Genomic DNA, 14915 nt, shown 5'->3' with positions numbered 1-14915 from the left:
GGAACTCACCAAGATGAATGAGAAAAGTAAAGTGGTAAACAATGTCTGATATTTTACTATTTATATAGGGGAAGTGTTTGCTCATTTATAAAAGTATAACACACTTTTTATATGCATACAGTATTCTAGATGAACAAACAATAAATAGGAAGCTGGCAATGTTGGTTGCCACTGGGAAGGAGAACTGGGTTGCTGTGAGCAACTGGGTTAGAAGAGGCACTTTTCACTAAATGACTCTTTAGGGTTTGCTCAGGGTTTTTTACTGGTTATCCTGCTCTCTCTTTAGTGTCTTCCTCTTTTTCCTTAATATGACCTTCAACACCCTTGTGCAAATGAACTCACAAGTTCTACATTTAATCTTACCAGCCCATTTCCAATTGTCTATTAAACAACTTTATATAGGGGCCATGAACCAACCCCGTAAATCTACTTGAAGATAATTCTCTTCAGACAATATTCATGCAATAATTGGCATGATGTTCTCATTTGTACTTTCTTAAGACAGTCCTCTATAACAAAGTCTGTATACCTATAGATCCTAATGTTTTGTAAGTTCTTGGGGCATTATCCTTATATGTTGGTGACTTTAATCATCTTTTAAAAATATTATAGAGAACAAATGTACCTTTGCTAATCAGTTTAGCTATAAATAATCTCCCATTATTTAGGAAGATCTTGAATATTTTTACTTAATTATATCTTAGTGTATCTGAAAACTTTATTCAGTACTATAGAAAATGTATCTTAATGCTAGGCCATTTGCATGTACTATATCATTTCTAAATTATCCTGAATTGTAGTTTACTTTGTGCACCCAAATCATTCTTGTCTTTGTAGGACATTCAGTGAGATAAGTAAAGCAGAAGAACAGTACAGCTTGTGCCAAGAACTTTGCAGTGAACTTGCTCAAGATCTGCAGAAAAAGGGACTTAAGGTACTTTATTTTTATGTGGTATTCTTAGTTTTCTAAATTTTTAATAATAAAAAGCAACCTTAAACTGAGAGTTAGATTTTGCATTTAAAAACAAATTCAGTTCAGTTCAGTTCAGTCGCTCAGTCGTGTCCAACTCTTTGCAACCCCATGAATTGCAGCACGCCAGGCCTCCTTGTCCATCACCAACTCCCGGAGTTCACTCAAACTCACATCCATCGAATAGGTGATGCCATCGAGCCATCTCATCTTCCGTCGTCCCCTTCTCCTCCTGCCCCCAATCCCTCCCAGCATCAGAGTCTTTCCCAATGAGTCAACTCTTCGCATGAGGTGGCCAAAGTATTGGAGTTTCAGCCTCAGCATCAGTCCTTCCAATGAACACCCAGGACTGATCTCCTTTAGAATGGACTGGTTGGATCTCCTTGCAGTCCAAGGGACTCTCAAGAGTCTTCTCCAACACCACAGTTCAAAAGCATCAATTCTTCGGTGCTCAGCTTTCTTCACAGTCCAACTCTCACATCCATACATGACCACTGGAAAAACCACAGCCTTGACTAGACGGACCTTTGTTGACAAAGTAATGTCTCTGCTTTTGAATATGCTATCTACGTTGGTAATAACGTTCCTTCCAAGGAGTAAGCGTCTTTTAATTTCATGGCTGCAGTCACCATCTGCAGTGATTTTGGAGCCCCAAAAAATAGTCTGACACTGTTTCCACTGTTTTCCCGTCTATTTCCCATGAAGTGATGGGACCGGATGCCATGATCTTCGTTTTCTAAATGTTGAGCTTTAAGCCAACTTTTTCACTCTCCTCTTTCACTTTCATCAAAAGGCTTTTTAGTTCCTCTTCACTTTCTGCCATAAGGCTGGTGTCATCTGCATATCTGAGGTTATTGATATTTTTTCCGGCAATCTTGATTCCAGCTTGTGCTTCTTCCAGCCCAGCGTTTCTCATGATGTACTCTGCATAGAAGTTAAATAAGCAGGGTGACAATATACATCCTTGACATACTCCTTTTCCTATTTGGTACCAGTCTGTTGTTCCATGTCCAGTTCTAACTGTTGCTTCCTGACTTGCATACAGATTTCTCAAGAGGCAGGTCAGGTGGTCTGGTATACCCATCTCTTTCAGAATTTTCCACAGTTTATTGTGATCCACATAGTCAAAGGCTTTGGCATAGTCAGTAAAGCAGAAATAGATGTTTTTCTGGAACTCTCTTGCTTTTTCCATGATCCAGCAGATGTTGGCAATTTGATCTCTGGTTCCTCTTCCTTTCCTAAAACCAGCTTGAACATTTGGAAGTTCACGGTTCACATATTGCTGAAGCCTGGCTTGAAGAATTTGGAGCATTACTTTACTAGCATGTGAGATGAGTGCAATTGTGCAGTAGTTTGAGCATTCTTTGGCATTGCCTTTCTTTGCGATTGGAATAAAAAGAGTTCTTATCCTCAGTAGAGACAAATTGAATTCTGACCCTTACCTGAAACCTGTGATGAGGCCATTTTATGAGGAGCAACTTACAAGGCTGGAGTGACTCCAATATATTTCCAGAGGAGTTTATATTACGTTGGGAGTACATTTGAATAAGTTCAAAATCAGAGTTATATTGGCACTAAACAATAAGGCAAAGAGAAGGATTTCTCTAGAACTGTACTTTTTAAAATGCCTTTCCAATTATCGTTTAATGTCACAGGTAGATAGTGACTTTGTGGAATAGGCCTTTTGTTTCAAGGCCTTAATCCAGGTTGCTTAATACATTGAGAACAAAACCTGGAAGTCTTTGAACTTTGTGTTTTATAATATTCACTCACAACGACCTGTGTTTAGTATTTTTCCAGCACTCTCAAAACAGAGATGGAGTTATTACAAAGTGTAATACAAAAGCATTAAAAAGTTATTACAAAGAAAGGGCCATCTGATGAATATTTTCTTATAATTCTTCTTTATTATACCTTAAATATAAAGAGAGTTCTTTTTTAAAAAATTTTAAATAAACTTTTAATTTTAGAATCATTTCAGATTTATAAAATAATTACAAAGAAAATATAGAGACTTCCAGTATACCCAGTTTCCCTCATTGTTAACATCTTATATTATCATAGTGTACGTTTCTACAGTATAGAATAAAGTTAACAGAAATGACCAGTTAACTTTGCCCTTTATATAAAAGTCTTTCATAAAAAATCAGTTGGGGAGGAAAGGAATAATTACTGACTAAAATGGGATTTTTAGATTACTTATGGATTTTATTTATTTATTCTTTATGACTATATTTATTACCATGTTTTGTAAATAATTGATTATACTTCCATACTCTCTGTACATAAGAGACCTTTCTGAATTTTTCTAACATGTAAAAAACTTTTTTTCTAGAAGTTAAAGAGCTATATAAAATAATGTATTCTGTTTGTTACAGGGTAGAACTGTTACCATTAAGCTAAAGAATGTGAATTTTGAAGTAAAAACTCGTGCCTCTACAGTTTCAGCTGTTGTGTCAACTGCAGAAGAAATATTTGTTATAGCTAAAGAACTGCTAAGAACAGAAATTGATGCTGATTTTCCACATCCCTTGAGATTAAGACTTATGGGTATAACTTTTACTGTTTTTTTGTTAAAATCTGCAAGACATTTCCAAAGAGTCAGTTTGAGAAATAGTCTCACCTCCATTTTACTTCGTGGACCCATTCAGGGAGTTGTATTTCTCCTACTTTCGTTTTTCTTGATACTTAGAACCTGATGCCTGTGAAGCCATGATCACTAGTTTAATTTCTGTACGAATCAGTTAGAGTCCTTCTTTTCCTTCAATACTTGCTGAAATCCTTGGGGTTAGGCATTTTTCAAAATTTTAAACTTCAAATTTTAGAAAGCAAATTCAGTACATGTTGAGTATCCTGTGTAATACTCTTTTGGGATCTGAGGCAGCACTTTATGATCAAACATTTCATTATTTCTGTAGCAAAACAAAAAATATTCACACTGAGTTGTAAAGACTCTAAATAGCTTCACATCAATCTTGCCATCAGTTACCATTTGTTGCTGACAATTTTCAGAGCTTTTAGATTTCAGAATTACAGATACAGGATTGTGGCACTATAAAACCACATTTCTACCCATCATGGGGTAAAAAAGACAAACAAACCACGTTTCCAAAGTGAACAAGTGAGAGAATGTTTAGGGATAAGCACTCCAGATGCCAACTTTACTGCTAAGAATGGGGGTCATCAGCCATACTTTCACATATGAAAGATAGCACACATGGAAGTCAATTTGAATATAGTATGTTAACTAAAAAAGCTAAAGAGTAGATGTTAATAGCAGCTTTATTTATAATTACCAAAACTTGGAAGCAACCAAGATAGTAGGTGAATGGAGATTGTGGTACATCCAGACAACAGAATATTATTCAGCACATAAAAGAAGTGATCTATTGGGATAGAGGGTGGGAGAGAAAAAAAGAAAAGTAATGAGCTGTCAAATGATGAAAAGACATGGAGGAAATGTAAGTGTATATTTTTAACTTAAAGAACCAATGTGAAAGGCTACAATACTGTATGATTCCAATATAGGAAATTCAAAAATTTCCAATACAGGATAAAGCAAAATGGTAGAGATCTGAAAAGATCAATGGTTGTCAAGGGGTGGGGGGAGGGAGGAACAGAGGCAGAGCACAGAGGATTTCTAGGGCAGAGAAACTATTCTGTATGATGCTATAATGGTGGACACATGTCATTATACCTTTGTTAAAATCCAGACTGTACAACACCAAGAGTGAACCGTGATGTAAACTGTGGACTATGAATAATAATGTCATCTCAGTGTAGGTTCATTGGTTGTAACAGCTGTTCCACTCTGGTGGAGGATGTTGATCGTGGAGGAGTTTGTGCATGTGTGGACGCAGGGCATATATGAGAATTCTCTGTACTTTATATTCAACTTTGCTGAGAACCTAAAATTATTCTAAAAAATAGAGCCTATTGCAAAAAAGGAGCTAAAGAATCAATGCAATAGACTCCAATTAGTTACTCGGTATTTAATGGTATTGTGAGTCACATATTAATGGAAAGACCTATATATATATATATATATATAATCATGCTAACTCCAATACTTACTATTTAGTATACCCAGCATTATAAAGAGAGTAAATTTCTATTCATAATACCACCTTTGGAAAAGTATCCTTTAATTCAGCGACTATGCACTATTGCTTATTATTTTTGGCTAAACAGGCTTTTTAATAAGTGTCACAATACTATTACGCAAAATGTCTTTATGCTTTACAGTTGAGTTGGTTTTGTTGAATTGGAAATGGATTAATTATGGTTGGTTTAATTTAGGGGTGCGGCTCTCTGGTTTTCCCAATGAAGAGGAGAAGAAACACCAACAAAGGAGCATTATTGGCTTCTTACAGCCTGGAAACCAAGCCCTTCCAGCCACCGGGTGTATACTAGAGAAAACTGACAAAGATCAGTTTCTAAAACCTGCACAGATGTCTCATAAGAAGAGTTTCTTTGATAAAAAACGATCTGAAAGGAAAGCAAGCCCCCAAGACACATCTACATGTGAAACCATAAATAAACAAAGTTTGCAAACATCACAGTCATTCCAAGTTTTAAACAAGAAGATGAGTGAGAATTTAGAAACAGTGGAGAAATCACATAACTGTCAGACATTTACCTGTCCTGTTTGCTTTCGGGAGCAAGGAAGCATCAGTCTGGAAGCCTTCAATAAACACGTAGATGCATGTCTTGATGGACCTTCCATCAGTGGAAACTCCAAAATGTCCTCATGTTCCCACGCTTCCTCTACAAAAGTAAACGAGAAAGAAAGTGTGTGTGATTCTCTTTCTCTCTGTGAGAAGCAGGGTTATGAAACCCACCAGAAGAATACAGAGATCACATCAGTAGATCCTGTAGAGATGGTAGAGACTACCAGTAAACCATCAAATACAGAAGATACAAGTGCTTTACGTAATAAGCCCAGCGAAGAGGAATGTTCTGGTCTTTGGAGCAAATCATTTAATATGGAACACTGTCCTCAGAATTCTTGTACTGTTTCATTGGAAAATGAAGATGTTGGGTCATTAAGAAGGCAAGAATCCCCCCAACCTAATTTATGTGAAGTAATCAGTGACCAAGTTCTAGTTTGTCCTGTTTGTAACCTAGAACAAAAGACTTCAGATCTTACCCTATTCAATGTGCATGTAGATGTTTGCTTAAATAAAGGCATCATCCAGGAACTGAGAAAGGATAAGATTAATCCATGTAACCAACCCAAAGAAAGCACCAAAAGTACTGGTGAGTTTATGGGGTTTTTTTAAGAGCTTGATTTTCTAGAAATGTTTTATTAAAATTCAGATTGCTATTAAATCTAAAACATATACTTTAAAGGGATAGTTTGTGTATGTTGCCACTTAGGAAAATGTTAGTTACCTTACTTACCATGGGCTAGAATTAGCTGAAGCCATTAGATTTGAAATTTGGGGAAATCTTTGGTTTAGGCTTGACTTAGCACAGAGTGAACTTAAAGGTTTAGAGAACTGAGTGATCTAATCCAAAAAGAAACTCCTTCAGAGAACGTTTGCCAAGGCACAGTGGTAAATTTGCTATAATTATATGGCCAGAAAGCCTCTTTAACTTGTTTTCTGGTAGTTCTGACTCTGACCCAGCTTCCAAATTAGCTGCAATACTAATGAAATAAGTAAATTACAAAGAAATTATTTACAAATTCAAACTATGTAGTCCTAAAGAGATTTTTATTATCTTTAATCAGTTAACTTTAACTCTTTAAATCTTTAGAAACCGTTTTTACTATTTCATGTTATTCATTATGCATTATCTTCCCTCTAAAGATAACTCAGGCAGAGTGCAGAAGACTGGAAACAAAGCAAAAAGGTATGGCTCATTTGAGTTTTAATAAAGCTGGCCAAGAAATTGTTATATTTTGAGGTCTGATTTTTAGGAAATGTTAAAATTTGCTTTTATAAATCATTAAGTAAAAGTTTTAAAATCAGTTATTTGCATAAGCAATTTAAAAAATCTCTTCATGCGTTTAATTTTGTGCTTTTCTGTTGTTGTTATTGTTCTTCTTCGTGCATTTTAATCACGTGTTCTGTTTTATTCCAGGCCAGGATTGATGACAAAGTACTCAGCATCAAAGAAAACAAAACCAAACAACCCCAGACACACTCTTGATATATTTTTTAAATGAATATTGAACATTTTATCAATTTTTGATTGAAATTCATTATTTTATAATAACTGGATGTATTTTTCCCTGTTTCAAGCTTACAGATTCATTTAGTAAAAAGCAAGTACAATAATCCCTTTGTATAAATTTGGAATATATACTAATTTACTTCTGTATACTTCTTTTGATAACAATGAGAATTTCACTTTCAGTTATACTTCAGTTAGATAATTCTGTTAGAGATAATTTTTAAATGAAAAGTTGGGAATGAGATCAGGAAGTGATTTCTTTATTATGTTTTATAGTGAATATAAAAACATTTATAAGGGCTTTCAGAGGTTCAGGTAAAACTATCATAGCATAAGAATTTTTTAGCACTTAAACACTTTGTTGGCACTGGATGCTCTGCTTTATCTTAGTATCTTCAACAACTTTGAATAATTATTTTTAGCTCCTAGTATCTTCAGATACCTCATGAGAATTTGTTACTAATATTTATCACAAGTTCTATGAAGAGTATTAGCTTAGCAGAATTAGCCTGCATGCTTTTGTTACCTTCAGGAAAATAATATCACAGTATTATTTTCTGTGTTAAAAGAACTTTTGTTTAAAATATGCTTATTCATTTTATTTTTTTAATTTAAAATTTCTTTATCCAATGATAAGCACTTATTCACTTTAAGAAATATTTAAGATGCAAGGTCATTATTTTATCTAGGACTTTAAATGGCAATATTTCATTTTTTGGCAATTGTATTTGTACTTTACACAGATATGTAAAAAAAAGAATAAATTGTACACTCTATTTTTATCATGATCTTCTAGAGAAGAATGTGCAATTCAAAAGATTAATGTGTTTTAAACACCTCATTTATCTTAGTTCTATTTCTATCATGTTTTTATTAATATTCGTGAAAGAAGACAGCTTAGCAATTGTTAGCTTAAGTAGTTGCTCCAAATGCTGTCATGGTATCAAGAGTTTTTATGAGAAATAAAACAATGATTTAATAGAAACATGCAAATGGGACCCACTGTCTATTACTGCTTTAAGGAACTGAATCTTTTATTCTCATATTTTTGTTTCTTCTTTTCATATTTTATAGCTCATACCTAATTGTATAAAGACATAATGTTTTAGGAATAGTGTAAATTAGGATCTCACACAACTTTTGGCCAAAGTGGTAATTTGACTTTAAATAACTAGATAGTTTAAAATTAGGCTTAGTGTTTATTAGAATACCAATTTCATGCCTAATATTATTGTATGCTATGATGAATATCTAGTTATAGAACTGCGATTCTTGATCATGTGATTTATTTACATTAATTCTCTACAAAATTAAGTTCAGTGAAGCACTGATTTATTGTATTGAAAAGTAAATAACACCTTATTCTTTTCTATTTTAAGTTTATTTTTATTGATTTTTCAACATTAGAGTAAATAATAAATTATTTTCATTTAGATTGTTCATTTAATGAAATGTTATCATTTAGTAATATTTAATAAAAATTTTAAATGAAACTTTAAATGTTTAATTTTTTAGCCATAGAAATGGTTTCCTTACTTTTCCACTCTTTTCCTACCTCTGTTACTTTCAGTCTTATTTTCTTTGCCTAGAATTTTCTCCACATCCTTTTCTGTTTTATCTAATAATCCAACTCATTTTATTATAATTTTGTTTGGGGGACATTAAAAAAAACAGCAAAACCACAAAGAATAAGCACCTATAATCTTACCTATGTGGAGGGGATAATATAGGGAGCCACTTGGGAGAACACATTTGCAACACATATAATTTACAGAATACTAGTATTCAGAATGTATATAATCCAGAATACACAAAGGATTCCTATGAATCAGTAAGAAAAAGACAACCAATAGAAATTTGGTCAAAAGCCTTTAAATGGCACTTTACATAGAAATCCATATGTCCAAGAAACATGAAAACATCCTCAGCCATTTTAGTAATGGGGAAATGGGGGGAAAAAAAAACCTCAAAGAGACATTATAGCATCTCTCCCAGATTCATAAGAATGAAAGGATCTAATGATATTGTTTTGGTGATGATGTGGAGCAATATGAACTCCTTAAAAAAAAGTATTTAATTATTTATATGGCTGTGCCAGATCTTAGTTGCAGCACTCAGGATCTCAATCTTCATTGCGGCACGTGGAATCTTTATTTGCTGTAAGCGTGTAGACTCTAGTTCCCTGGCCAGAGAGGGAACCCAGGCCCCTGTGTTAGGAGCTCGGAGTCTTAGCCACTGGACCCCCAGGGAAGTCCCTATGAACTCTTTCTTTGAAAACAACCTCTTTGGAAAACAGTCGGCTCTTCTTTAGTAACTCTGAAGACGTGTGTACTCGATGTGTAGCTGCACTCCTGTATATATGCTGGTTGTCTTCCATTTGCCCTCCTGATTGATTCTGTGCCCTTCATTCTGCGCTACGTCCAGTGAGGCATCATGGCAGCAAGAAGCCACTGCAGAAGGTTTCAAGGAAAAACGATGAGGTTGGGTGTTTATTCTCTCATATAGCTTTCTGAAGCTGGTCAAGTCCCTTGAACAAAGGTCACAACCTCTTCATATCTTCATATGTCATTCTCTGCTCTCTGCCTCTCCAGGCTCTGACAATCCTTTCCTTACCCCTCACCCTTTTACCCTACAAGGTGGCAGCAGAGTCTTGCCCTTATTAGCCCTCCAGGTGCTGCCCTATCTTTTGTGCTTTCCTCACACCCTGGCCAGGTGGCGCTAGTGGTAAAGAACCTGCCTGCCAATGCAGAGAAATAAGAGATGCAGTTGGATCCCTGGGTTGGGAAGACCCCCTGAAGGAGGTCATGGCAACCCACTCCAGTATTTTTGCCTGGAGAATCCCATGGACAGAGGAGCCTGGTGGGCTATAGTCCATGGGGTCACAAAGAGTCGGACATGACTGAAGCGACTTAGCACAGCACACACAACCTGCTCACTTTTGTAAATGGTCCCCTTTTTAAAACTCATCTCAAAATACATGGTTTCTTTTTTTCCTGCCAGGACCATAACTGATACAATGTCTTGGGATAACTAATTGAACATGTTTTTAGGAAGCATTTGCAAGGTTACACATAGCAGCACTGTAATAACCAAAAAATATGGAAATAAGCCTAATAGTCAACATTGATAGACTAAATTCTACCATTGTATTTTCATGTAGATGCAAACAATAGAATTCTACACATTAGTGAAAATGAAAGAATAGATGATCAGAAGGTGGATGAATATCACAAACGTAATGTGGAGCAACAGAAGCAAATTATAGAAGGATGCCATCAGCAAGATTCCATGCATGTAGTTCAAAACAGTGTATAGCGCTTTAAGAATGTATTCCTATAAGTCAAATTATAAAGAGAACTATTGTCTCCAAGATAGAATAATGACCTTCTGTGGGGAGAAAAAGGGATGTGATTGAGGAATGCACATGGAGCTGCTGAAACACTGCCAGCGCTCTATTGTCTTAGGTGGTGACTGTGGGTGTTTACTTCTGAAATATTATTTAAATTGTACATATATATTTTATATACTCTTGTTCATATATGACCTGTATCACACGTTTTTTAAAAAGTCAGTGCTCGCTTTGGCAGCACATATACTAAAATTGGAATGATACAGAGAAGATTAGCATAGCCCCTGAGCAAGGGTGACACACAAATTCGTGAAGCGTTCCATATTTTACTGCCTTATGACCCAGCAATCCCACTGCTGGGCATACACACCGAGGAAACCAGAATTGAAAGAGACACGTGTACCCCAATGTTCATCGCAGCACTGTTTATAATAGCCAGGACATGGAAGCAACCTAGATGTCCATCAGCAGATGAACGGATAAGAAAGCTGTGGTACATATACACAATGGAGTATTACTCAGCCATTAAAAAGAATACATTTGAATCAATTCTAATGAGGTGGATGAAACTGGAACCTATTATACATAGTGAAGTAAGCCAGAAAGAAAAACAATACGGTATACTAACGCATATATTGGAGAAGGCAATGGCACCCCACTCCAGTACTCTTGCCTGGAAAATCCCTGGATGGAGGAGCCTGGAAGGCTGCAGTCCATGGGGTCACTGAGGGTCGGACACGACTGAGCGACTTCACTCTCACTCTTCACTTTCATGCATTGGAGAAGGAAATGGCAACCCACTCCAGTGTTCTTGCCTGGAGAATCCCAGGGATGGGGGAGCCTGGTGGGCTGCCGTCTATGGGGTCGCACAGAGTCGGACATGACTGAAATGACTTAGCAGCAGCAGCAGCAGCAACGCATATATATGGAATTTAGAAAGATGGTAACGATAACCCTGTATGCGAGACAGCAAAAGAGACACAGATGTATAGAACAGTCTTGGACTCTGTGGGAGAGGGAGAGGGTGGGATGATTTGGGAGAATGGCATTGAAACATGTATAATATCATATATGAAATGAATCGCCAGTCCAGGTTCGATGCATGATACTGGATGCTTGGGGCTGGTGCACTGGGACGACCCACAGGGATGGTACGGGGAGGGAAGAGGGAGAGGGGGTTCAGGATGGGGAACACGTGTATACCTGTGGCAGATTCATGTTGATGTATGGCAAAACCAATACAATACTGTAAAGTAATTAACCTCCAATTAAATAAATTTATATTAAAGAAATAAAATTTAAATAAAATCTAAAATGTCAGAAACTTCTTTCTTTATTGAGGTGAAATTTTCCTCCATCTCTGCAGGTATTTGCCTCATTAGAGAAAAGGTACATTTCTCTCTGCTAGGACTTTGCTGAACACAGCCGGAAAGAGCCATCCCTTGTCTACATTTTCAGTTTTTCTCCTCATTTCCCCTAATGCTACAGCCACAGCAGAATTTGGTCTACTCTCCAGGGTCAAATTGTCAAAGTTGACCAAACATTTTATCATCTCCAAACAAGTCACCATCTTTCCAGCCTATGAAATGTGTCCCCATTCCTCAAAGTCCCTCCCTTTAAACACTAAGTCAATTCTGTATACTGGGTTTTGTTTTAGCACCCTACTTTTTTAGCACCACTTCAGAATTTCATTTCAGCTGTGAGTTACAGAAACCCAATCTGTCTCTTAAAAAAAAAAAAAATCAGTTCTAGTTTTCCCATGAAACATGAATTTCATTGGTTAGCGTTAGCTCAGTAATTCAAAGATGGGTTCACAGTCTCATTTTCTTGGCCTCACATGGCCAGCTTCTGGTCACAAGATGGATGGGCTTTTCCATGTCCAGCCTTACACATGAGTTCCAGGCAAGAAGACAAAGAAGTGAAAAGGATAAAAGGGCAATGAGTCTGTCCCAGTTTAAGGAGCTTTCCTGGAAGCCCTACATAACAATTTCCACTTCCATCTCATTGGCCAAACTGTCACATGGCTTCCTCATACTAAAGGGAACCTGGAAATGTAATTTTTAGCAAGGCACATTGCTACACCCAAACAGAAGCAGGTTCTGTTAGTAAACTGTCTCACCTATAAAAAACTGTATAAATCATACCATTTAATGGTGAAATTTTAGAAGCACTCCTTAAGAATGACACAAGGGTATCCTCTGTTGTTTTGCTGGAGTCAATTCAATAAATAAGATGAATTAAAAACTGGAAACAAAAATGAAACTTTATTGTCAGATGTGTTTGTATTTTTTCAAATCTACAGTTAATAAAGGAGTTCAAGGTTATGGCTACAAGATCAATGTACAAAATCAGGAGCATTCCTGTACAACAATAATAGCAAATTAGGACATGTAATAAACATAATCTCTTTCATGATAATAATCTATAAGGGACCTTAGGGTCTGGGGAGGTAGGGAGGTGTCATCTATCAGAATTTGTTGAGTCCTTTAAAACTACCAAATATTACTGAAAGACAAACAGTATGTCTGAGGAAATTAAAAAGTGTTCCTAGTGAGGAAGAATAGCTATTTTAAAAATAACTATTCTCCCCTAACTCTGTAAGTTCAATAAAATTCAAAACAAAACTTCTCATGGTTTTTCTTGGAAGTTGTTAAGTAGATCCTAAATTTTATATGGAAGAGCAAAGGCCCAAGAATAACAAGGTAGAACGACAGGCCCTAGTACATATCAACATTTATTAAAAAGCTGTAGTAATTAATACCATATACTAATAGAGTGGTATTACTACTACTGAACTGGAAAGACTGATGCTGATGCTGAAGCTGAAGCTCCAATATTTTGGCCAATTGATGCGAAGAGCTGACTCATTGGAAAAGACCCTGATGTTGGGAAAGATTGAGGTCAGGAGGAGAAGGGGGTGGCAGAGGATGAGATGGTTAGATAGCATCACTGACTCCATGGACATGAGCTTGAGCAAACTCCAGGGGACAGTGAAGGATGGGGAAGCCTGATGTGCTATAGTCCATGGGGTCGCAAAGAGTTGGACACAACTTAGTGACTTAACAGCAACACTAGAGTAGTATTGGCATGGATATATACATTTTAGACAACTCAGTACAAAAAGTATCCGCTATTTAATAAACGGTGCCTGAGGTGCTGCTGTCCATGAGGTTGCAAAGAGTCAGACACAACTTAGCGACTGAACAAATTGTGCCTGAACTCTGACCTTCCAACTGATTTCTCAGCTTTTCCTGCTCTAAACCACTTTGTGCATTTATTACACATTAGCCACAAATGACATTTTCATAATGTCACCATTATGCTAGAAACAAAAGCTGTCAAAACTCTCAGCTCTGTCCAGGATCAGCGGGAGTTGAGAAGAAAGGCAGAATTTTCAGCATATGATGATTTCTGTGGTGCAAATGGGCTTCCCTGGTGGCTCTGCAGTAAAGAAAACACCTGCAGTGCTGGAGACCCTGGTTCAATCCCTGGGTCAGGAAGATCCCCTGGGGAGGAGAACATAGCAACCCACTCCAGTATTCTTGCCTGGAGAATCTCATGGACAGAGGAGCCTGGCAGGCTACACAATCCATCCAGTGGCATAGAGTCGGACACGACTGGAGTGACTGAGCACGCATGCGTGTGCAAATTCCATGACCGATTTCAAGCTATTGACATGATGTCAACCAGTTCACAAAATTCCTAAAAATTTAACAATCGGCTCTTGGTTGCCAGTACAAATGAGCTCCTACAAATCACTGTCCTTGATGTACACTAAGCTCAGGTTTGACGTTCAAGGACACTGAAGTCACACAGCATAGCTTGTAGTTTCCTCAATAAACCAAGCTGCTTCTCCCTTCTGGTCTTGGGGTCAGTTGCTCCCTCTGTCCAGAATGTGCTTCCTGAATGCCCCTTTGCCCTCTACATACACAATAAACATACTTGACCATTCATCACAATTAGCCCAAGGATTACCATTCAGCCCAGCGACCACTTTCAGGAAATGGTCCATGCGCTCTAGGAAAACTGATTAGTCACTCCTTTGTGCCCCTGTTTCTGAAACGTTCTTTGCTGCGACTTTGCTGTGGTCTCTCTCTACTGGGTTGTAGGCTGCTAGAGATGCTGTCTCTCTCTGATCTCTGAACTCTAAGCACGAAGCACAAAGCCTGGCACTTAACAGACGTTAACTATTATTTGTTGACATATAAATGAATAAATAATATTTGTCCAAAAACTGATGTCTGTTACTATCTTACCATATTTTCTTTGGAAAGACAGGGTGATGGTTGATCTAGATGGCTACGCTCAAGCTGGGCCATAGGGATGGGCATTCCAGGAACAGGGAACTGCACTTCTTTCCCTTTGTTGGGTAGAGGCTTGTTTTAGAAATGTTTTATTACTCTGTTCTTTCGAGGT

At 37.0% G+C, this 14915-nt stretch overlaps 2 protein-coding genes and 1 non-coding gene across 4 annotated transcripts in view; all 3 read left to right on the top strand.

Annotated features, from left to right (window-relative positions):
* LOC120860951 (DNA polymerase kappa-like) overlaps window positions 1-8135 on the top strand; it is an 87431-nt gene extending 79296 nt beyond the window's left edge. Inside the window, exons 11-15 of one of the 2 annotated variants that reach the window (XM_040236659.1) lie at window positions 838-934; window positions 3349-3520; window positions 5270-6229; window positions 6784-6826; window positions 7058-8135. In XM_040236659.1, coding sequence (XP_040092593.1) covers window positions 838-934; window positions 3349-3520; window positions 5270-6229; window positions 6784-6826; window positions 7058-7142 — 1357 coding nt within the window. In that variant the 3' untranslated portion in view covers window positions 7143-8135. Of the gene's footprint in view, window positions 1-837; window positions 935-3348; window positions 3521-5269; window positions 6230-6730; window positions 6827-7057 lie in introns of both variants that reach the window. The other variant, XM_040236660.1, reaches the window with a different exon arrangement.
* A 2586-nt stretch (window positions 8136-10721) lies between these two features.
* LOC120861020 lies at window positions 10722-10828 on the top strand. The gene has a single exon (XR_005720484.1). It is a non-coding gene; the product is annotated as a U6 spliceosomal RNA (small nuclear RNA).
* Window positions 10829-11813: 985 nt separating this feature from the next.
* The window catches only part of LOC120860926 (ankyrin repeat and death domain-containing protein 1B-like), a 79740-nt gene continuing 76638 nt past the window's right edge, over window positions 11814-14915 (top strand). Inside the window, 1 exon segment of the mRNA XM_040236641.1 lies at window positions 11814-11888. Coding sequence (XP_040092575.1) covers window positions 11814-11888 — 75 coding nt within the window.

The sequence above is a fragment of the Oryx dammah genome, unplaced genomic scaffold (genome assembly GCF_014754425.2).
Source record: "Oryx dammah isolate SB20612 unplaced genomic scaffold, SCBI_Odam_1.1 HiC_scaffold_11210, whole genome shotgun sequence".
Taxonomy (NCBI): Eukaryota; Metazoa; Chordata; class Mammalia; order Artiodactyla; family Bovidae; genus Oryx; species Oryx dammah.
This window is presented reverse-complemented; position numbering and strand designations above follow the sequence as displayed.